At 38.0% G+C, this 21,879-nt stretch overlaps 1 protein-coding gene across 8 annotated transcripts in view; it reads left to right on the top strand.

The window, feature by feature from the left end:
* Positions 1-11,912, top strand: part of CREM (cAMP responsive element modulator) — a 35,840-nt gene extending 23,928 nt beyond the window's left edge. For 3 of the 8 annotated variants that reach the window (XM_030971470.1, XM_030971469.1, XM_030971467.1), the window contains 3 exons: positions 939-1,082; positions 8,955-9,111; positions 10,802-11,596. In XM_030971470.1, the coding sequence (XP_030827330.1) occupies positions 939-1,082; positions 8,955-9,111; positions 10,802-10,946 (446 nt within the window). In that variant the 3' untranslated portion in view covers positions 10,947-11,596. Of the gene's footprint in view, positions 1-938; positions 1,083-4,034; positions 4,312-4,469; positions 4,627-8,954; positions 9,112-10,801 lie in introns of those variants that run through there. The other 5 variants (XM_030971472.1, XM_030971468.1, XM_030971475.1 and 2 more) reach the window with 4 other exon arrangements.
* Positions 11,913-21,879: the final 9,967 nt, after the last annotated feature.

Raw genomic sequence — 21,879 nt, 5'->3', positions numbered from 1 at the left:
AAATCTTCATTTTGAGGGTGGCAAGGCACTGGAGCAGGTTCCCAGAGAAGTTGTGGATGCCCCATCCCAGGAAGTGTTCAAGGCCAGGTTGGATGAGGAGGCTCTGAGCAATCTGATCTGGTGGAAGGTGCCTCTGCCCATGGCAGGGGAGTTAGAGCTAGATGATCTTGAAGGTCCTTTCCAACTCAAGCCATTCTATGATTCAGTGATATTTCTGTGTTTAACAAAGGCAATACTAATTTCAAAAGGAATATACAATTAATGATGTCTCTAGGGAATTGCATTTTTATAAATACTTGATTATGGCAAGAAGGCAGTATGATTTTTATTAATGGGGAAAGTATATTTGTTTTTTTCATATTGCTATTACATTGAGGGAAGAACCCCACTTTGTTCTGTTTCTCTTTTTACATGAGTATTGGGCTCCGTACACCTGTGTACAACCTGGTTAAATTTTGTGCTAAACTTTTTCTTACACTAAAGAAAAGATTGTTAGTGTTAGGCATCTTTCTTTTCCTTTGTCTTGCTGTCCTGGACTTTGTTTTCTGAGAGTCAATAAACAGCTTTTTTAAGAATTTTTTTTTTTAAATAACTCCTATGTTAGTATTTAAAACATCACTTTTAAAAGGCTAGGAGCTATGATTTTTCCCCATGTATTTAAACTATTTTAGTGGAGTTAATATTTCTGGAAACATAGAGATAAAATGCTTTTATCTCTAGAGATAAACGGCTTTTTATCTGTTATATGTATGGTGTATACTACACAAGAGACTATATTTGTGCAAATCAATATTAATATTACCCAGGTTTTACCATACAATTGATCCTAAATCAAGGAGAGGACCAGGAGTCGTGTAAGACAATGTTTATTGCATGTTTTTTAGCATGTGTTATGTCTTTCTGTTGCCTAACTTCTCTTTTTTTTTTTTCCTGTTTAGTTACCATATCTCAAGGTGGTACAATTCAGACTGTGACAAACTCAGGAGCTCCTCAGCCAGGCGCTACCATTGTGCAATATGCAGCACAGTCATCTGATGGCACACAACAGTTTTTTGTTCCTGGAAGCCAAGTTGTTGTTCAAGGTATATTTTAATAGTCTACTTTGTTTTCATTTTTTCATATTAAACAATTTTTCTTAAAACGTTTCTTATTTTGTGTTGACATTATTGTACCATTATGTAAAATACTCGTAGCAAGATAAAAGAGTCTTAGGAAGGGATTCGGGTTCTCTGCTTAGTAAGGCAGCTCCTGTGTTTGGTTAAAAAGGGTGAAATAGCAGTATAACATCACTTTCTGCTTTGGATTGTCCTTTGCAGATTTTGAGACATGTTTAATTGGAATAAAGGTACTCCTACAGATTGAAGTGCACCACATTATTTAATATATGAAACGAATTTGTTTTTTTCAGCAGTTAATGTTAATAAAATGCAAATTCTGAAGATTCTGGGATATGTTTAGGGCAGAATTTCCTTTCAACTTATGGCTCTTGCAGTTACTAGAAAGCAGATCCTTTAATGAAACTAGTTTTCACACAGAGGAATGCTTTGAAGGTCCTATAAAGTGCTCATATGACGTGATGAAAACCTTTGAAAATGGGAGATAGATTTCTCTGTGGAGACATTAAATTAATAGTTATGGAGAATATACAGAATTTTTAAAAAAATTATTGACAGAGAGAAATAGGGGGGAGGGCTGTATGAATACTTTCTTAAGCCAAAACAGCTATCTGAAATAAACCATGAGAAGAGCTAGGAAGGATTTAGATATGTATTCATGGAGTGGATGCGGATCATCAAATAAATGTTGAAATAGATTGTTGTCCCAAGACTCTTCCAGAAGCATTTCAAATGCTTTAAGACTATAAAATGAAAACACCTTAGCCAAATGTTAAGTTGTTATTGTTCACAGAGTATTGTTACAACTTCCCAAAATGTTATTATGAATACATACTTAACAAAGCCTTACGTCCCAAATTTGGCTGTCCCCCAAACCAATTTCCCACTTTAGTACTGCATGTTTTTCTGAGTATGTGTCTAATATGTTTTCTCAGTGTGTGCCTACACATCCCTTAAATCAGAGGCTGCCTCCATCTCTCCAGGTTCACTGTAGTATTTTATAGGTACTGCTTTGATTCTTCAGAACTTTGGTGTCAGGGGCAGAAAGAATAACTCGTCAGCTGCTTCTTAGAAAACTTCCCATCTGTGAAGAAGCACAGCATTTGAGGATTTTGTCTGGCAGCATTTCAATCCTTAGGAATTCCATTTGACTGATTTTTCCTTTACAGACTCTCCATTACAGAGCTATTTTCTGACAGGGCTGCTCAGTCTCAGCAATGGGCTTCACAAGATGGAATTGCCCTTTAAGTGTTTTGCCTATGATGGAAACTTTCAAAATGGATTCAGACACAGTAACTGAATACCTTCTACATCATGTTTCTGGAAACATCTTGATACTTTTAACTAAATTGATTTGTTCTCTGTCCATGCTCAGAGAAGTTTATTTCCTGGAATTCTCTATACGTTTGGTTCAAAGTCCAGTGCTTTAGTGAGCCTCATAGCTGTTAACATGGACAAAAAATGTGACAGCACATACAGGGAAAAGTACAAAGCAAACAGTAAATGAGCATGACCTTGGAGATGATGCGAAGATAAAAGGCTTCAACTTATTCTACATGCTACTGATATTAGAAAATCTTTAGGAAAAAACAAAACATCTACAGTAAAAAAAAATATGTATACAAACATTGTGAAAATGTTTACAGTAATACAATTGTATGAAGGCAGCAAACCTGAGTTAATTACAATGGAGTGGGACAATGGAATAAGTTGAATATACAAGTGTCTGAAATGTCCTTATTACAGCTCATCTTGCCTGTGCTAGAAAGTCTGTTGGAAGGTTATGAATATTTGTCATTTATGTACACTTTGTAGTTGACTGTTCACCTAATATTGTCATAACATAGATTATAATAGAAAAATTATTCTGCTTAGTAATCCTACCACTTACATATGTAATTTTTATAATAATTTTGGGTAGGCAGCATATAATTTATTTTCTTTATCATAGAAGAAGAAAGAATATAACAAATACCTGGAAACAGAAAAATTCTGTTTCAGATTCTGTTTCAAAACCTTTCAGATAGCATATGTATTGATTGTTTTTCTAAAGTATTTGTTTATGAATCTCATTAATAATGGATAAGATCACATAAACCCTTTGTTTGGTATTTTCTTATAACCTGTGGTGTGGAAAAACACTAGGATAAAAGTGCCAAATATATTGATCCAATTGAGTGACATTGTATTTGCTACAAGTTTACATTTGTAGGCAAAATAAGAGGCAATTCTAGTGTCTGGGCAGTTTCCTACCACATTAAGGATTAAGGATTTTTTTGCTAGCTGAAGAAGGAAGTGTTTTGATTATTAGTGAAAATGAGTGTAGAAAAGTTATATAAAAATAATTCTGTTGAGATCCATGTGTATTTTTGTTACATTGTTAGTGATATTTGAAATCTGTGGCTTGAACTTCTTGTGCTTTAGTTCTGATCTTCTGTACATATGATCCTGAAGTGCTCCTGTAATCACAGAACACTCCTGTAAACACAGGATGTAAAACACAGAACAGCAATGCAAACATTGATGCTTCCAGTGCTGCCATCCAGCACAGTTTCACAGTTGTTAAATTACCAGTCTGAATTTGTTTTGTACAAAGACCTTAGAAGTTTGCTGTGCCCTACATACAAACCAGTGCTTGGACTCTTGGTCTGAAACTATTTCATTTGCATTGATGTAAATAAGGAGTAACTCTCTTAGAGCTGAGTTGTTGTTTTTTTAATTTATATTTTAAAGCAGAGTCAAACAGATCTCTTGGACATATTTTGAAAAAGGAGGGAAGGGGGAAGAGGTAGCCTTTACCCCGTGTTACTGTTCTCCTTGTTACAGCATCTGAAACCACTGGCTTTAGGTTGACTTACTTCATTGGAGTGTTCCTTAATAATTTCTGAAGCTTTTAACTGAAATTAAATGAGTGGGTTGTGGGTTTTCCTGCAAAGCACAGAGCTCTAGCCTTTCATTTACTTATTTGTTACAGCTTATTAAGCTTTCCTGTCGTGCGTGTCTGTCCAACAGAGTTCTCTGCCTTTTAGTGGAACTGTTCCAATGAAAACAATTGCATGTCTGTTTTAAATTTCCTTATTTTCTATCCAGTCATGACTTTATCGTTTGGATTCATTCGTGAATGCTAGAGCCACGTTTTCATTTCTATCAGTCAGTGCTGTGAATTTTCAGGTCTTTCTTAACAGCCTGCTTTGTGGTGAGTGCTTTCTGTAGCTTTATGAATAATTCAGGGGAAAAGAACAAAGCTAGGATTATAGCAATATGGAAGAGGAAAAAAAAAACAGGTTTACTGGAAAAGGAATTCTTTGGGCTGCACTTTCAGTGAGCTGTTCCAGTGATGGAGCATGTTAATGACAGCGGTAAGCAAGTGAGGTCATTGTGATGTCAGTGCTCTTGCTTGTAATCCTGCACATGCTTGGTAGTTTGGAGCAGTTCATGCTGAGCTCTAGTAGAGGAGCAGCAGAATCGTGTGTGCAGAAGTTGATCATGGCTGTAACAGGAGATGAAACAGGTAAAAATTTTGTTAGCCTTTGACATGGTATTTTTGTATGTCTGTGCAGTGTTTAGTTAATATTTGTGGCATTTTCTTTTGAACCTGTTGCTGTAATTCTTTCATCTCTCTAAAGTCATGCAAATAGCTTCTAATTCTCTCTACTTAGTGTAGGATTCTGGGGCAATTTTAACAGTTTTGTTTGGGGGGAAAAACTAAAAATCACTGTTAGTGCATGAATTTTTGCACAGATTGATTCAGTAACTGTTCTTAACTATTTGATGCAGGATTTTTCTGAAAACAATCCACCACTCTACTTTTGCATTTTTCTTTATTGTGGTGATAGTCATATATGTTGCTGTGTTTATAATTGCTTTTTCTTTTGTAAAAATGACAACTGCCTTTTTTATTAAGCCATAGACGCTACAAATTTGATAGCCATGGGCTTCAACCTAGCGTGTAAATCAACCCTTGCTCCCAGTATTAAAAAAACACTGAATGGAAACAGATTTAAGGGCAATAATTGGAGTATTGTAACGCCTGCTTGTTTTCTCCTCCACTGTTAAAATGGTCTGTTCCTCAGCTAATTGAGTTCAAAAGGCTGACGTCATTAGATTTCCTGGAATCGTGTTGCAGTAGGGAACTGGAAAAGTTAAACTCCAAACAAGATACACATTGACGTCAGCTCCAAGTCATGCTGCGATTTAGTCAGTTCCTTTCTGCCTCGTCAATTGCCTCCGGCGGCTCGGTAACATTAACTGCTTCCCTGCCGGCTCCTACGTGCTGCTGCTCACTGCTGCCGCACGTTGTTTCATTAATCCAAAGATAAATATCTTCTCCAGGTCGATGTATTTAATGCTCAAAGGGATAATGATTCATGCCATTCATGCCTTGTGTAGCCAGTTCAGTGGTGAAGTTAAAAACCCCTTGATAATCAAGTCCCACCATTATGACTCACAGAGGGGGAGAATAGGCATCCAAATACATCGGGCGTTTTTTCTCCTGGATAGTCACTGAAAGAACTAAGTGCAGGGATGCTCTCTAGTGTTCAGCAAGTTACTTTTTCCAAGAGGTGGTTGCTTTTTTATTTTTTTTTTTTATATGCATGTTTGGTTTTTTTTCACTAGTTGTCTTTTGGCTTTCTTAATTTTCTTTTTGTAAGTCTCAACTAAAAGCTTCAGGTTCTCAGTGACTTTTTACTCCCTTGCATTTTAAGGGGTAAAAAAAAATTAAAATTACCTGAGGCAATGCGATAGGGAATTGCACCAACTCCAGGTTTGTTGCTTTGTTAACACTCTCAGTTCTATTTCTGGTACCTTAGGAATTACATTAAGCCTTGGTGAAGTGTCGTTAGAAACGGCCACAGAAGTTTGGCAGTCTGGATGAAGTGTGTGGGACATTTGTCTCAGATGCTGAAATGGAAGGTATTCTTCACTGTAATATAGATACATAATTAGGTTTAAAATAACTTTGAAAAAAATTAGATTTATCCCACTGGGCTTAGAGCCTGTTTCATCTTTCCAAAGGTCTTTTTCTGGGCAAGTCAGTTACATTGTAGTTTCTTGAGCTAATACACAAATAATTTTTCAATCTTCAAAATATATTTTTGCAATGATATGTTGTAAAATATATATTACTGCACAGCTAAAAGATACTCTGTCAATGCTATGCTGTGCTTTTTTCTTGTTTCTGAACAGTGGCGCCTGGATTGGCAAGGTCAGAACCACCGGAATAGTTATTTATCTGTGTTCCTGTGCTGGCAGGTTTCTAAGTGAGACAACTGTCAGGCAGAGACTGCCACTACTGTGATCTGCTCAGACTAGAAGATTTACCAGTGGTGTTTGCTGATCCCAGCTGAGATAGGGACTTGCTTTTGTTAAGTCTTGCTGGAGGTACATGATCACACTGAGTCCTCTGCACAAAAGCTGCAGTAAGTCCTGTTTGCTGCCATCTGAGCTTAAGTCAGACACAGGCAACAAATTAGTTGGTCTTGCCAGGCTGAGGTGATCTGGGTTGTGGAGCTTTCCCCCATGACTTCATCTACAAAATGGTTTGCTTGGATTTCTAATTCATTGTAGCTAAGGCAAATTAAGGTAACAACTCTTTAATACCTAGTGATGAGATAGGAAAAGGTAGTTCTTACCATAGAGTCTGTAAGATATATATAATGTGGCCAGCATAAAGGTGAACCTGAAGAGTTGCTAAAATTCCATTTTTATAGGTACCATTCTATGAGGTACCATTCCATTGACGTGACTGGGACTGCTAAGAAATGTGGAGGATTTAAAGGGTTAAGCAATTCCCCTGTAGATGTACAGGATGACCAAGCCCTGTGCTCAGGGCAGCTGCCTGTCATTGCTCACCGGGCTGTTCTGAGCTGATTTTTCCCCCCTCCCTCCCTCCCTCCCACATCCCCGGGGGATTATCCAGGTCAGTTCACTGGTCCAGTTCATCTTGTAATTCCACAAACACTTTTACCCACAGGACTGAGGAGGGGGGGAGGTGCATGGGGTTTAAGCTGATAATGATTTCAGGACATGGCTGTGGAATTGTAGTCTAAACAACTTGATTTTTTTTTTTTTGAACTAGTGAAGCACTTACATTAATATAGTAAGAATAATAGTATATTTTTATTAGATTTATTTTTCCCCCCGTATAGTTAACTGCTCAATCTATCAGCCTCCCCAAGATCTTTTTGTGTACCTTTTATTTTTCCAAGTTGACCTGGTGTCAGCTGGGATAGAGTTAATTTTCTTCCTATTAGCTGGTACAGTGCTGTTTTTTGCTTTTAGGATGAGAGAGGTGTTGATAGCTCACTCGTGGTTTGGTTGTTGCTCAGCAGTAGTTGCGCTAAGTCAAGGACTTTCCAGCCTCTCATAGTCTGCCAGTGAGTAGGCTGGGGGTGCACTCAGAGCTGTGGGGGATCACATCCAGAGCAGCTGACCCCAGATAGCCAAAGGGATATTCCATACCTAAGGCATCATGCTCGGCATATAAACTGGAGGGAAAGCTGGCCTGGGGCCTGCTGCTCAGCAACAGGCTGGCCATCACTTGGTGAGTGGTGAGCAATTGCTTCTAATTTGCATTAATTATTTTTCTTGGGTTTATTTCTCTTTCTTTTTGTTGTTTTCCTTTTCGTTACATTTATTATTTTATTTTATTTCCATCAAACTGTTCCCATCTCAACCTATGAGTTTGCTCTACCTCATCCAGCTGGGGAGCTGTGTGGGTGGAGTGAGCAAGTGACTGTGTGGTGCTTAGTTGCAGGCTGGGGTTAAACTGTGAGACATGTTTTTCCATTATTTGAATAATGCTTTGGAGAATTAAAGTATAAACTAAGTGTAACAATAGCCTCTGAAACATCAACTATATACAGCTGCTTTAATGACAAAATTTGAATTTTTGTTCTATCATAATATTAAATATTTATGGAAGGAAATAGGTAAATACTTGCTCAGAATGTAAAGAGGAGTATGTTTTTTGTTTGGTTTTGTTTTCTGTCAGACAAGACACAAGTACTTAGGACTTCCCCAGTGTTTTTAAGTTGAGGTACATCATGCAGGGACAAGTACATCTGAAACAAAGAAATGACGTGAGACTGTAAGAAAGGTGTTGGTTTCCAGTCATATCAGATCAGCATTTGGCTTGTGGAGGGCACAAAACTGCTAAGCTCAGGAGCTGAATCTGAACTTCTGCCCTCTGATTTATTGTGCAGCTACACTCCTTCCTGTGCAACTGCCACTGCCTCCTGTTGCTGCTAATGCTGCAGCATCCCATGTGTGGTCCTCTTGCCCAGGGAACAAATGCCTGAACATCCTGAGCACTTGTCTGTTCCTTTTCACTGTAGCAGCAGCCGCTCTCACTCCTTATCCAAGGGTTGCCAAACTGCTGTTGTAAGAGGAGGAGAGGCTGTAAAGCTGGTACTGCTGCTATCACTAGGAAGGAGGAGAAGGTTGTCTTCTGAAGCAAACTGAGTCCTGTACAGGGAGAACAGGGTAGCATATAAACCTCAGAGGCTGCAACAGCAGGACCCTCTTTTTGTGGGATTGTGCAAACAGGAAGTGTTACTGCTTGAACTGTTTCTCAAACTGCTTTCCCCATGTTGTCTGAAGAGAGCCATGTGGAAGCTTTCAGTCCGGCTGGCTACGGGGGCCACATGCTAGAGCAATTCAGACACTTGACAGTGTGGAAATAAATGCTATTAAGATAAAAAATATACTGGTGTCATTACAGACCTGTGAAATAATTTATATATCTGGGATCCTGGATAAATCATTGTCAGAAATCTGTTATTTTCAGATATACTTCTTTTTATGCCATACATTTTAAAATATGTTTCTTTTATACAGCTGCCACTGGAGACATGCCAGCTTACCAGATCCGAACTCCCACTACTACCTTACCTCAGGGAGTGGTGATGGCAGCCTCGCCAGGGACTCTGCACAGCCCTCAGCAAATGGCAGAGGAGGCCACACGCAAGAGAGAGCTGAGACTTTTGAAAAATAGGTAAGACTACATATAGTAATTCATAGTCAGTGTTGCAAACCACCCCCCCTCCCCTACAAACATTATAACAAAGTTTTCTTCTTAAGGTCATGAGCACTGCCTGTAATTTATGAAGGCAGAAAAATTCTTTTCAGTCATCCCATGTCCTTCTAGCATAGAGGATTGGTTGTTAACTCTGGAAGATTAGAGTTGACCTTATAGCCATGGATTTTTAGTTTGAAAATATTAGGTGATTCAGAAATCAGTATCAGATAATTTTTGTGATGATCCAGAGTTACACTTTTTGTTGAATTTTACTTCCTGTCCTCTCCCACTACTGACAGTAAAATGGCCAGTAGGGCCTCTTTCATTTTAAAGCATCCCCACGAAGAATTGTTTAGGAAAATAGCTGAGGATCTCATTAGCAGCTGTCCATTAATGATGCTGTGAAGAAGACTTATTCAAAGATGGAATGATAATTATAGACTTTGCCAAATACTTGGCTGCTGGGATGAGATACTTTGCAGTGCCCCTGTCATTTTGTGAGGCCCATTGTGTGAAGTTGCTGTATATTTTTTAATTAGTTGTCATGGACTTGACTGAGTGTTGTAAATGTCAGTCTTCCTCTGTGCAGTCTTCTGCTATTCCTTGGGGAGTCTGTCTTTTTAAAATGTGTAGCCACCTCTGTCATTGGCAGATTAATAGTAGAATTAGTCTGCTCTGCAGATCTCTAATACACTGCTTAGCCACTTGTCTTATAATTGAATTAATGGTATTGCTTTGCTCTCATGCCTGTCCTTTATTTTAAATTACTTACAAGGATCACTGCATTGTTGTGCCTCCTTTTTGTTTCTTCTTCCTTCAGTTTTAAAACTAGTGCCTATGCTATAGCTCATAACTTGCTGGAATGTTAGCCTCTCACTCATTTGGTAGTTTATCATGTTCCAAGGTAGTAAAGGAGGACTCCCAGTACTTCTAATATTTCTTCTGGAATTGAATACTTGTTTAGTCACATGCTTCTGAACACAATAGCCAAAGTGTTTAGCTCAAATGTTAGAGATTTTTGAGGAGAACTACAAAAATGGCTTCAGGCTGACATTTGCCAGCAACAAAAACTACAGACTCATGTGGCTGAAATGTGCTCAGGTAGCCAGTTCTGAAATGCTAATAAATTGTATTTGTTTGGATTAAATTGTACTGTACATTGTTACAACATGCTGTAAGTTTTTATCTTCATGTAAGCTTGGCATCTAGTTTTTATCTGAAGAGAGTAGTGTTATGTTTGTGTTTTTCTGAAAGTATATTCTCTGGGTTTGGTTTTAAGATTTTGATGGCAGAAGACAATGCTCCTGATAAACACACAAAATAGAATGTGACTGGAAGAAGAAATGCTGCTTTTCATCCTAATGTTTAGTACAACTCAAGTCAATACATCATCAATTACTCCCTCTTTTTCTTGATTCTTCTGTGTATTGGTTCCATCTTTGTATTTGGTGATGCTGGATGCATTTCAAGTTCTAGATGTTTTGGATTATATTTTAACTATGTTACTGCTTTTGGCTGTTATCCGATGTTCTGTTTGTGCAATCCAGCAGTTGGTGGTGGTGGTTGTTGTTATTGTGGAACCACAGGGATTGCAGGTAATTGCATTTATCCAGTCTTTGCCATATTGTGGCTGTTCCTGTAGTCATTTGCCTTGTATTGGTTCCAGGGAAGCTGCCAGAGAATGTCGCAGAAAGAAGAAAGAATATGTCAAATGTCTTGAAAATCGTGTGGCTGTGCTTGAAAACCAAAACAAGACTCTCATTGAGGAACTCAAGGCCCTCAAAGATCTTTATTGTCATAAAGCAGAATAACTGTCTTTCATTTGGACCTCCTTTATTATGAACTTTAATCAAGGCATGAGAGGAAGCAATTCTACAGATTGCCATATGAACTTGAGAAAGAGACACTTGAGGCCCTTGTGGAACCCAGTTTTGCTTAGTGTTTTCAGACTGATTTGGGAGATATTCCAAAATTTGGAATTCTGTCATAGTCTCCATACCCTGCTGAGCTTTCTAATGGCATGCAAATGGCTTTTTGTTTGCACTTTTTACTTCTGCTTTTTGCAGGGAAGCTGCTAAAGAATGTCGACGTCGGAAGAAAGAATACATAAAATGTCTGGAGAGTCGTGTTGCAGTGCTAGAAGTTCAGAACAAGAAACTTATACAGGAGCTTGAAACCCTAAAAGACATTTGCTCTTCCAAAACAGATTAGTAAAAATATTTATTATACTGTGAACTAAGATATGTCCAGTTGCTTTGTAAGACAATACATAGCCAACATGAATTATGGCTTTCTCTTTGTGTCATTTATAATATATTCCAACTCCTAACATTCCTGAATGCTTTCCTGCTTTTTGTCAATTCATAGCTCTAATTTCAGGTTTTTCATGCACCATCCTTCTGTCTCCCAAGGAGCCAAATGTTAAAAAATATAACAAAGTAAAAAAGTGCATAATTTCTAAGAGCTGTTTCTTTGCCATGTATTTACAAATTACTTTTTACATGTTACTGAGTGTCCTGCACATTCAAAATATTTTGCAATTGTTTTAGATGAATCATAAAGATAATGCATTCAGTAATACAAGAAAATCAAACAACCCAAGGTATCTCAGGAAAGAGTTTATAAAAGAATGTTATGATTATATGTATGTACTAGCATACTAGTCTACAGATGATTTTATGGCATATTTTTATATTAGTTGCTTTGTGGAAAAAAGTATTGTATTGCTGTCACTGAGTGCCATGGTTAAAGATAGTTTTTAATAGAACCATGTTGTTTAACCTGTGTAGTGTCTGATTTCCTTTAAAAACCTGGTTGAGATGCTTTAAAATCCATGAGTATCTGAAAGAAGACAAAAGGGAAAAAAGCACACCTAAGCTCATGACATGATGCTAAATATATTGTAAATACCTGTAAGATGCTCTCTGTTATATGGCTGCTATTTACTTAATTTTTCTGTAATCTGCAGAATATTTGATTCACTGGAGGTCTATATATCAAAATTTAAGTGTTCATCCTGAATACTTCACATTCTAGATCCTGTACACCTGTAGATAGTTGCCTGTAGTGAAGATTGATGGTGCAGTTCTTTTCACATTTTCAGCAAACTACTGAATGGTGGTCAAGATGTCCTAAGGAAGGGAGCTTTCCAATAAGTAACTATTTGCTGATTCACTGAGTTCTGGAGTAGCCTACAGATGAGAGCTGAAGATTTTTAAAATAAGCCCATGTTTAAACCAGATGACAGCTCTTGTAAATGCAGTATGTGCCAACTTTCCATTGTGCTTTGACAAAACTAGTGTATATGCAAAGTTGCTTCTGGGTACTTTTTAAATTCAGGAGTGATCTAATTGTTTGGCCAGTACAGTCTGTGAGCAGAGTATTTGGGAACTTTGCTGGAACTAATGGCCTTACTGATGTGGTAGGAGGAGAGGCCTGTTTCCTGCTTAATTGGCTTTACTGAGGGTGTGTGTATGTGAGAGAGTGTGAGTGTATGGAAGGGGAGGAGGGATGGAATCATACTGAAGTCATTGAGACTTCCTAATTTAATTTAAACTCAATTTGCATTTAACCCTCTTCACTCCGACCCTGTTGGGGTGGGTTGGTTTATGTATATGATTCTTTTATTCTTTCCTAAATTACTTGAAATACACAGGATAATTTTCTTGACTATTTTGAAAATCCCACTAGGTACCTAAGTGACACCATTTGTAAGAAGAGGTATTCTCTCTCACTTCCTGCAGCCACATCAGTTGATTTAAGGAGGTAACAAGATACCTCTGACCTCTAAGGCTCTGATGCAGGTTTGGAACAAAAGTAAAGTAAACTTTGAAATATCTTCTTTACTGTGAAAATACATCTGAAGTGCTAAGGTCAGCAGAAGTCAAAGGTTCTGTTCAGGCTGGACAGGATGAATGCAATCTGCAGGTCCATTTTGCAGCCTCTGTAGTGCAACAAGTGAGTTGTTTGTTGTGGCTCTGTCTGTTTTCTGTTACAGGTAGGCATTGCTCCTGACTCACAAGGGATTTGGAAACTTAAATAGAGAGAAACTTGTGTGTGTGTGGTAGATATGTCTCCAGTAAAAAAGTCCCCTTTATCTACACAATAGTGTCTGGTCCTAACTACAGTTAGAAATTTGATGGGAGGAATCCTTGTCTATTCCACATCTGTGTAGTTGATACTCACTTCTTTACTAGTAGAATCATAGAATGGTTTGGGTTGGAAGGAACCTTAAAGATCATCTAGTTCTAAACCCCCATGCCATGGGCAGGGATGCCACTCACTGCTAAGTCATGTTGCTTAGAGCTCCATCCAGCTTGGCCTTGAACGCTTTCAGAGATGGGGCAACCACATCTTCACTGAGACTCTTGTTGAGTGCTAATCTCTGAGTAAAGAATTCATTCCTAATATCTAATGTGAATCTCTCCTCTTTTCTTTATAACCACTGCCTCTTGTCCTGTCATTGTCTACCTGTGTAAAAAATTCTCTTGTTCTCTCCTGTAAGCCTCCTCTAAGTACTGAAAGGCTCAGTGAGGTCTCCCTGGAGCTTTCTTTTCTCCAGGATGAAATAGCCCAGCCATCTCAGGCAGTTTTCATTGGAAAGGTGCTCCTACCCTGTGATTGTGTTTGTGGTGCTCCCCCAAACCTGCTCTAACAGGTCCATGGCTTTCCTGTGCTGGGGCCCCAGAGCTGGAGCAGAGTGAAGGGGCAGAATCCTCTCCCTCACCTGCGGCCCACCCTGCTTTGGATGCAGCCAGGATGGACTCAGCCTTGGGGCAGCAGGCACACGCTGGAGCACTGATGGCTGTGGTGCAGGAAAAAGGCCTTTTCAATACAATAGTATTCTTTATATAGAAACATCAAGTGAATCTGAGCTGGTTTATTATTAGAGAATTTGAGCACTGCCCAAACTTTGATTTGGCAGAGCCAAGAATTTTGTTTTTTCATTATCAGGAAAAAAGGCCAAGCAAATTGTGGTTTTTTCCTTCCAGTTGGAAAACTGCATTTCTATGGTATGAAACTCCTTTCTTGCTGAAACCACACAACTGCAAATTTCTTTGAGACAGCTAGAGGATTGGCCTTTGAGGGAAAGTTTGTGTACACAGGCCTGCATGGATTTAAATTTTCTTTTTCAAAATAGATTTTCATGTAGCTCAGGTAAAATAGTCTCTTGTAAAATGTCTTCAGCTTCCTAGACTTGTGGGTGATGAGGAATGTAATAGTCAGCTTCCTCTTAAGGTACAGCTTTGAGTCATAGCTGTTTCCCTCTTTAAGCAGATGTGCAAAGACAAAACTCTATAGACTATCTAGACAGATCTCTCTTGACTCTCTAAAACAGCCTCAGCTGTTTTGGCCAGTGAAGAAAGGGATTAAAATAAATATATTGAGTGAGTAGGTGTGGATTTAGTTTCTTTGTGAGGACTTTTTGATTGTTATTCCCATAGATTTTGCTGTTTGCAAGAATAATTGCAGATTTTTTTTTTTTTTGGCTGCACTGATACAGTCCCGAGGAGTGCAAGTTGTCTCCTGCTTGGTTTTCCTTCTGTTCTTGTCACACATAATTGCTGATCTGTACTGGTACCCTGCAGACATCAGTGTAATAGCTAAATTCAGTGTGATCTTTTTCTGAATTAAATATCACTTCAAAGAAAACTAAGGGGTCTGCTCAGCTTCTGGTTTGGATTGACTCATTTTGCCCACAGTCTTCTCCTGTTTCATCCCTTGGTATTTAGTGTGTGGGTGTGTACAAGGCAAGACTATCGAGTGCTGAGCTGTTAAGCAGCTGACAGAAGTAACTGCCTTTTGCTTGTCAGCCTTTCTGTAGAAAATATTGTCATGTGAAGAGGGGGTCTAGTTTTTTTGGAGATTTTTTTTAAGGCGCTCTGAGGCCCTTGTGGATGAGAATAAGAGTGATCTCATTATTTCAGCAAAAGTGTTCTAGTATTTACTTGATTTAATAACTGAGGAAAATAATTTAGGTAAATTCTAGAGCAATTTGATAGTCTGTCATGCCAGCTGGAAATGGTGGGTAGCAAGAATCAATTTATTCTTCTTTGTCTAATGAATTTTTAGTCTATTTTCCCAGGTTTCTATTTTTTCTTAATTCTGAGTTAGAACTTGCTGATTGTTCAGTATGAAGCAAAAGCTGTGTATATGCACAAAGCCTGAGAGTGAGTAGGGTGTGAGTTGAGTGCTGCATGTAGACTAAGGAAAAGAAACTTCATTGTATTCTGTGTGACTTGAATGGAAAAAACAGTGAAGGAAGTGTCTTTGTTATGGTAACTGCTGAGCTTTTTCCTCTCTTTTAATAGCCTCTGTCAGTGAAATCAGGTGTGATTAATACATCTTGTGAATGGAATTATGGCTATAAAAATGTCACAATTCAGAAATCTGGTTATCTAGCCAAGTCATTGTTTTTGTTTTGTGGCTTCAAAAATACGATTTCCAAACAACCTTGAATGAGGCTCTTAATATTCTCACTTTCATGATTCTCCCCTCCAGCCCTTCCCAATGTGGTTCGACTCACACCAGGTAAAAGCTGCTGCAGAGTTGTTTAACAAGCTCGGTGTGAACCAAGGAGGTTGTTTTTTCTAAAATAGTCCTCTTAAGGATTTTTTCCCCCCTAAGCAAAGTATTTATCACATTTCTAGCTTTCATTAATTCTTACAGAAGTGAGAGAACTGCAAACACATTTTTAAGTTTAATGCATACTGAGGTGTTTTGCTTGATGAAGTTGATTCTGAAGAACTAGATTCTCCAAGATCCTGGTTGTGTGAACTAAAAGCTTTCTGAAGTTTGTCAGTTGGCATACAATGAAAAAAATGCTGAAATCCTTGACACCCCTGCATTTTTACCAGTGAAGTTGTCAGTTACTTCAAAGATCCAAACATGGGCCTGGAGCTGCAGCTTTCATGACAAGTGAGCGGCCCAAATCTGTTGAAATCTTCAAAGCAGGCATTGTTCTTTTTCTCTCATTTGAGGCCTGATCTAATTAGCTTTTCTGAAGTGTGTCTATTGGAAATGGTCCTAAATGAAATACAGCCACAGAAAAACAGGAAAAGTTAGGATAGATTGAACAAAGTGTTTGAAAACAGTGCTGTTACAGAGCATAACACAAGCAGGTATGGTAAGTTTGGATGTGGGAGTGTTTATTTTTTAATTTCTCTATTTTTTTTGTGCAAAAGCCCCACTGGTCTATGTAGGGATCAGAATTCTGCAGTATTGAGCACAGCATGAAAAGTGTCAACATTTCAAAATCTGCTCCACTTTCTTTTGTTGTATCTTGTGTGAATTTTTACCTACAGCTCCTTCCCTCACATTATCAGACCTGTTCCATACATTCTTTGTTCTTTTTCATTGATGATTTTCATTTTCCTGAAATACTAATATTGTTTCCTGTGAAATGACAGTTGCTCATGTTTGTATCACATTTCTTCCTAGTATGTTTTGAACCTGGTGGTCAACAGCAATTAAAGTTCATGGATGTGTCAAAGATCTCTCAAAAGTTCATGAAAATAGGTAGTTAGCAATGAAGGAATGGACTTACTACAGGAGAAGTTGGAATGTAAGTTTTTTTAGATTCAAGAAAACTTTCTGGGAATTCTCTCTATTAGATTCCAGAGAATTCATTCACTGTTTGCCCACGGACCATAGAAAGTGAGATTTTGTTGCTGACAAGTATTTGTATTTTTTGGAGGATATTTGAATGTCTATAGATTATAATATATTTGTTTAAAAGGATAATTTGTTTATAGACAAAATGTATTTTATTAAAAAGCTTGAATACCTTGCAGACCTAAGCTGTGGGTCTGATGTTGTTTTCTGTGTTTTCAACAAGCCAGTGATAGTTGAATAAAGGACAATGCAATGTATCCTGATAAAATACTTGCTGGATGCTCCCCCAAATTGAAACACTTACTGACACGCTTTCTTTTTTTCTTTTCTTTTCCCCACACTTCAGCTAGGCAAATATGTTAAAAATAGACTGGTTTTGAAATACACTATTTACAAGAAAAATACCCACTGCCTATACTGTTACATTGTAGTAGCTCTGAGTGGAATCTCATAATTGTCTTAAATTTGAATGCTGGTAATTTCTGAACTTCTGGGTAAAGTTCAAAGCAAAAGACACGATTTTTTTCCAGCTGTTTTAGAGTGACACCTTGTGGAGTATAAATGTCTGCACTTTATTTTCAAACTGGTAAAGCAGCCAAAGGATGTTCCAAAAGTAGGGAATTTCTTGTATCCTGTGGGGGAGATTTGGGGAGTGGGGTGTTCTGTGGGCATTGAAGACAGAAACTAATTTTTTGTGCTGTCCTTGTGTTAATATGTATTTAGAAATAAATTATTTTAAATTTGATAGCCTTTCAAGAGGAAAAAAAATTATATTGACAGTTTTTCAATTTCTAGTCTTTCTGACCAATAGTCCCATTTAATGAAAGACAAAAAGGGAGTTATTTAATTTTGATTTATAATAATAATAAGATTTATCTAAATGCTATTGCAAATACTGCTATTGAAGGACAGTCATTATTAGTTCTAGCTCACAGAAATTAAATACAATAAAAAACCTAAGTATCTTCTGAGATCTCAGGATGTGAAGGGAAAATGAAATAATGTGGCTTTAATCCTGGCAAATGGAAATATCATTCTGGAAATGAAAGGGGGAGGTAAAAAGGGGGAATGTAGAACACAGGAAAAGGTAAAGACAAAATCATCAAGAAAATCATTCTTCAGGATAGGTAGATTCCACTTTTCTAATAAATTGCACAGTTCTGCATTACAGCCATGACTATATAGCATTCTGTCCCCCACAGATGCCTCTGCAAGTGACCATATGGATAGTTCATATATGTGTTTTTCCACAGCACCTGTGAAGTGGGTCAACTGAGCACCTAAACAGGATTTTTTTGACTCTGTCAAGAGAATTAGCCAAATGCATGAGATGTGATGTCAAGATCTAGAGCAACAAATGCATTTGGATGTGGTAAGTTTATAGGCCTATTCTATGAAAAATGAAAATACATGTGGTTTGGGAACTGTTGTTATTAAGAGATTAAATTAAGTATTTATATAATTTGACAATTAAATCAGTTACAATTGCCATGCAATTTGTTTTTACCAGTCCAAAATATTAACCTGGTCACAGTTAAGTTTGTGTTGTAAGAGAGGCAGTCTGAAGAGGGTCAGTATCCTCTTTCACTGTAGTGTATGGCTGCAAAGCTTATAAAGCTGATTTGCTGTCCCAGCTGGTTCAGTGTAGCTGTTTTGGCCAGTGTTAGATCTGGTTGTGTGTCTCTTCCCCGGACTAGAGCATTCCTGGGGTGACAAACATTATGCTCAAACAACATCTAATATTAGCTCATGCTGTTGGAGTAGATCAGTTGGTTTCAAAGTCCTTGTGCTTCCAATTTATACACACCCTCACACCATCCCACGTTCAAGAATGAAAGAAATGTTGCATTTCTTTAGCCAGTATTTTAGCCCTGGAATCCTCAGGTTTTCTGTTTGGTCTCCCACTTTGCCATTAGCTCCCTAAGGATCAGAAATGGATTTGCTCTCATAACCCAGCTGCACACTTGTATGAACAGCAGAGGTCTCATTGTGCATTGGAGAGGTGTGAGAGGAGAACAGAAACAACTCGTGCAAGTGTGCACAGCAGCAAACATGCACTCATGCAGATGTGCACACCTGCAGGCCTCAGGTCAGGAGGCATCTCTAGAGATACATTTCTACCAGATCTCCTTTGTAAATGACTGACAACAGAACCTCTGCTTTCTGCTGCTCAATTGCCCAAAACCACATATAAGAGAACTTGCTCAAGTTATTAGTATTTCTGGAAGTATCACCTTTTATTGGCTCCTTTTAATTTGTTTTTCAAAGTTTTTTTCTCAGAGCGATGACTCTTCTAGCAGAGCCTAGCTGCCTCTGGGTAACAAAATTCAAGCTTGAATTTTTCTCTAGCAAGATGGTCAGCTTCCACTGTGGCAAGGGAACTTGTTATTCTTTTTAATAACACACTTAACACTAAAGGAACAGCTATAGAAATGTCCAAGAGCTTTTTCAAGTATACCAAGGAAAAACAAAGGCATATGCTCAAATTTGAAGGAAGGAAAAGCTTCCTTCAAGCAAGACGAGGGCACTCCCATAATAAAATTATCAAAGCTCTACTCTGAAGTTTCATAACAAATTTTAGGCATTTCCTCACTTACCACTCTGCCCCCTCCAAAGGTTTAGAAAATACAAAATATAGCTGTCCAGCCAGTCTAAAGAATCTGAAGAATCAGTTTACAGCAGATTATGTAACAAATCTGATTCTAATGCCTGCCTCTGCTGAAATTGTGAGTAAATAAACCTAATGCTCCTAGTGCTTTCATGGCTTCATTATGCACTGCAGAAAGATTATATTTAGGACAAAGGAAAGCATGATTAGCAATGTCCACATAAACTTAAATTTTGATTAGGATGTGGGGTAGTCTTGTCTGTCTGAATTACTCTTGGAAAAATCATAAATAAAAAAATGCTAAAGTACAAGGATTCATGCAATAGCATGAGAGAAATTGTGTATAGATCAAACAGAAAATATGAGTCAATTAGGGTCACTTAAGGATGGGACAATGGTTAAGAATGTAGGTCACTTTTTAGAGATTAGTTATCTGGGATCTTGGACAGATGCCCAGCAAAATGAAACACACTAAATGGAATTCCTGATATAAAATAATCCTATTGAAATACAACATTAACTTTGCAATAATGTAGAGAAGTGGTGTCAGGACAGCAGCTTTGTTTTAAAATACAGACTTGATAAGGAAATAAGCCTGTCAAATGAATAGAATCATAAGGACACTGGCTTATAGATGTTAAATGTGATTAAATATTTTATTCCTAATGAATTCATCTGCTTTGATTCTTTAGCAACATAAAGTAGGATGAAAGATAGTAAAAAACACAGGGAATGTAGCTGATATGCCATCAGGAATGAACTTTAGGCCAGATCAGCAGGTTTTGTTTGCTCAAGTCAGTCAATAATTGTAGCAGAAAACATAGCTAGACTTTGTTGCATATAAGCTGCATAAAAACCCCAACAAACCAACCCAGCAGAAAACAGGCAAAATTAAGGAATATACTGCAACAAAGGGGCTGGAAAAAATAGTTGTGCCTACTGTCTTAGCTCAGTACTCAGTAGCAGTGGTACAAAATGAGTCTGGAGTGCTACAGCTGATTCTCATTCAACGTTTGTGAAGCTGAGTATGTCCAGTGATGAGAGAAGCAGACCTGCCTGAAGGGCAGAGCTGGTGCACAGCCAGAACTTGGCCTGCAGATTTACCTGTGCCTTATCACTGCAGAAGTGCTAGAAGGTGAAAACCTTGAAGAGCATCCCACATTGATGGTACCCAGGAAAACTGCAATGGCATTTGTGAACCTGCTATGGGAAATAGCCCTATCTTAAGGTCCAGATACTAAATGGTCCAGTAAATTGTTACATCTCTAAACTTTAGATATCTGGTCCCAAAACTGGTAATTTGATCCCTCAATGTGTACAAGCTCTCTACACAATACATGACTGCTTACATTAAAATTCAGAGAAGTTCATAGGAGTAGAAAGTCCATCTCCTTTCTCCTGATTCCTGGATAAGTTAACTCTTAATTGCTTGAAGTGATACTTGTCTTACCTAACAATGATAATCTAAACTGTAGCTATTTCTCTGTAGACTAGTTCTGTATTTCAGTGAGATGGCAGGCAGTGTTTCCATAGTGCAGTCCATAACTCTGAGGGTGGAGTTATTTGCTCTTGCTGAAGTCCCTTTCCTTCTACTAAACAAACAGACAGTTCAGAGGGGAGCTAGAACAGACAGCTGGGTTTTTTTGATTGCAGTTAAGCAAGATACACCCAACCCCAATATTACAAATTCCTGATCCTTCCCAAGAAAGATTAACTTTTATCTTGAGGAAAAAGTCCTCAGAGAAGCAGCGGTGGTAAGGAAGGGGGGATGGTATTATCAGAATAGTGGTGTACAGGCAGCAGACCCTGACCAGCATGGTAGTTAAAAACTTCCCAGGAGAGATGAGATTGAAATTCTTTGGCAAAGGAGGAATTGGACACATCCTACACATCTGGGACAGTGATCCTGATTCTGTGCCATAGAAGATGTGCCATGAACATCCCAGGCTTGGCTTATGTAATTTTAAAGGGTAGTAATAGTTTTGTTGGCTTCATATGTCAAGCTTGATCTGAAAGTATGAATTAGGTTTTGCAACTTTGAAGCTAACTGAAAACCCTAACGGTATCAGGTTGTGTTAGGCATTCACGTTAGGTTGAGTGTATGCAGCAACTCTGTGAGCACTGAAAAAATTGTAGCTGTTAACAGGAGCAAAACTGTGGCCATGTCAGGAGTTCTTAAGACCAAGATATCCAATTTCATTCACATCCCATTTTAAACAGCAAAACCTTAACTTTGGCAAAATCTGGCCTTGTTGCAGTATGCTTAGGCAAATGTCATGTTCTCCTTAATATTTCTATTTTGGTGAATTTGGATATAATTAAGCTTGAAGTACAGAGATATCCATGACCATTAAATACTAGATAAGGATTATTTAGTTTCTCTTTACTCTTCCTTATCAGCTAGTATATTTTAACTTATTTAGCATTAAGTAAAAAATTATTTCTGAATAGTTCCTAACCTTTTGAATGTATTGTAGAAATATTTTATGGATATTTACAGAGCTGAACAATTGCATAAGAAT

This window comes from Camarhynchus parvulus, chromosome 2 (assembly GCF_901933205.1).
Source record: "Camarhynchus parvulus chromosome 2, STF_HiC, whole genome shotgun sequence".
Classification (NCBI taxonomy): domain Eukaryota; kingdom Metazoa; phylum Chordata; class Aves; order Passeriformes; family Thraupidae; genus Camarhynchus; species Camarhynchus parvulus.
Note: the sequence above shows the minus strand (reverse complement) of the source record. Positions and strands in the feature narration are given on the sequence as shown.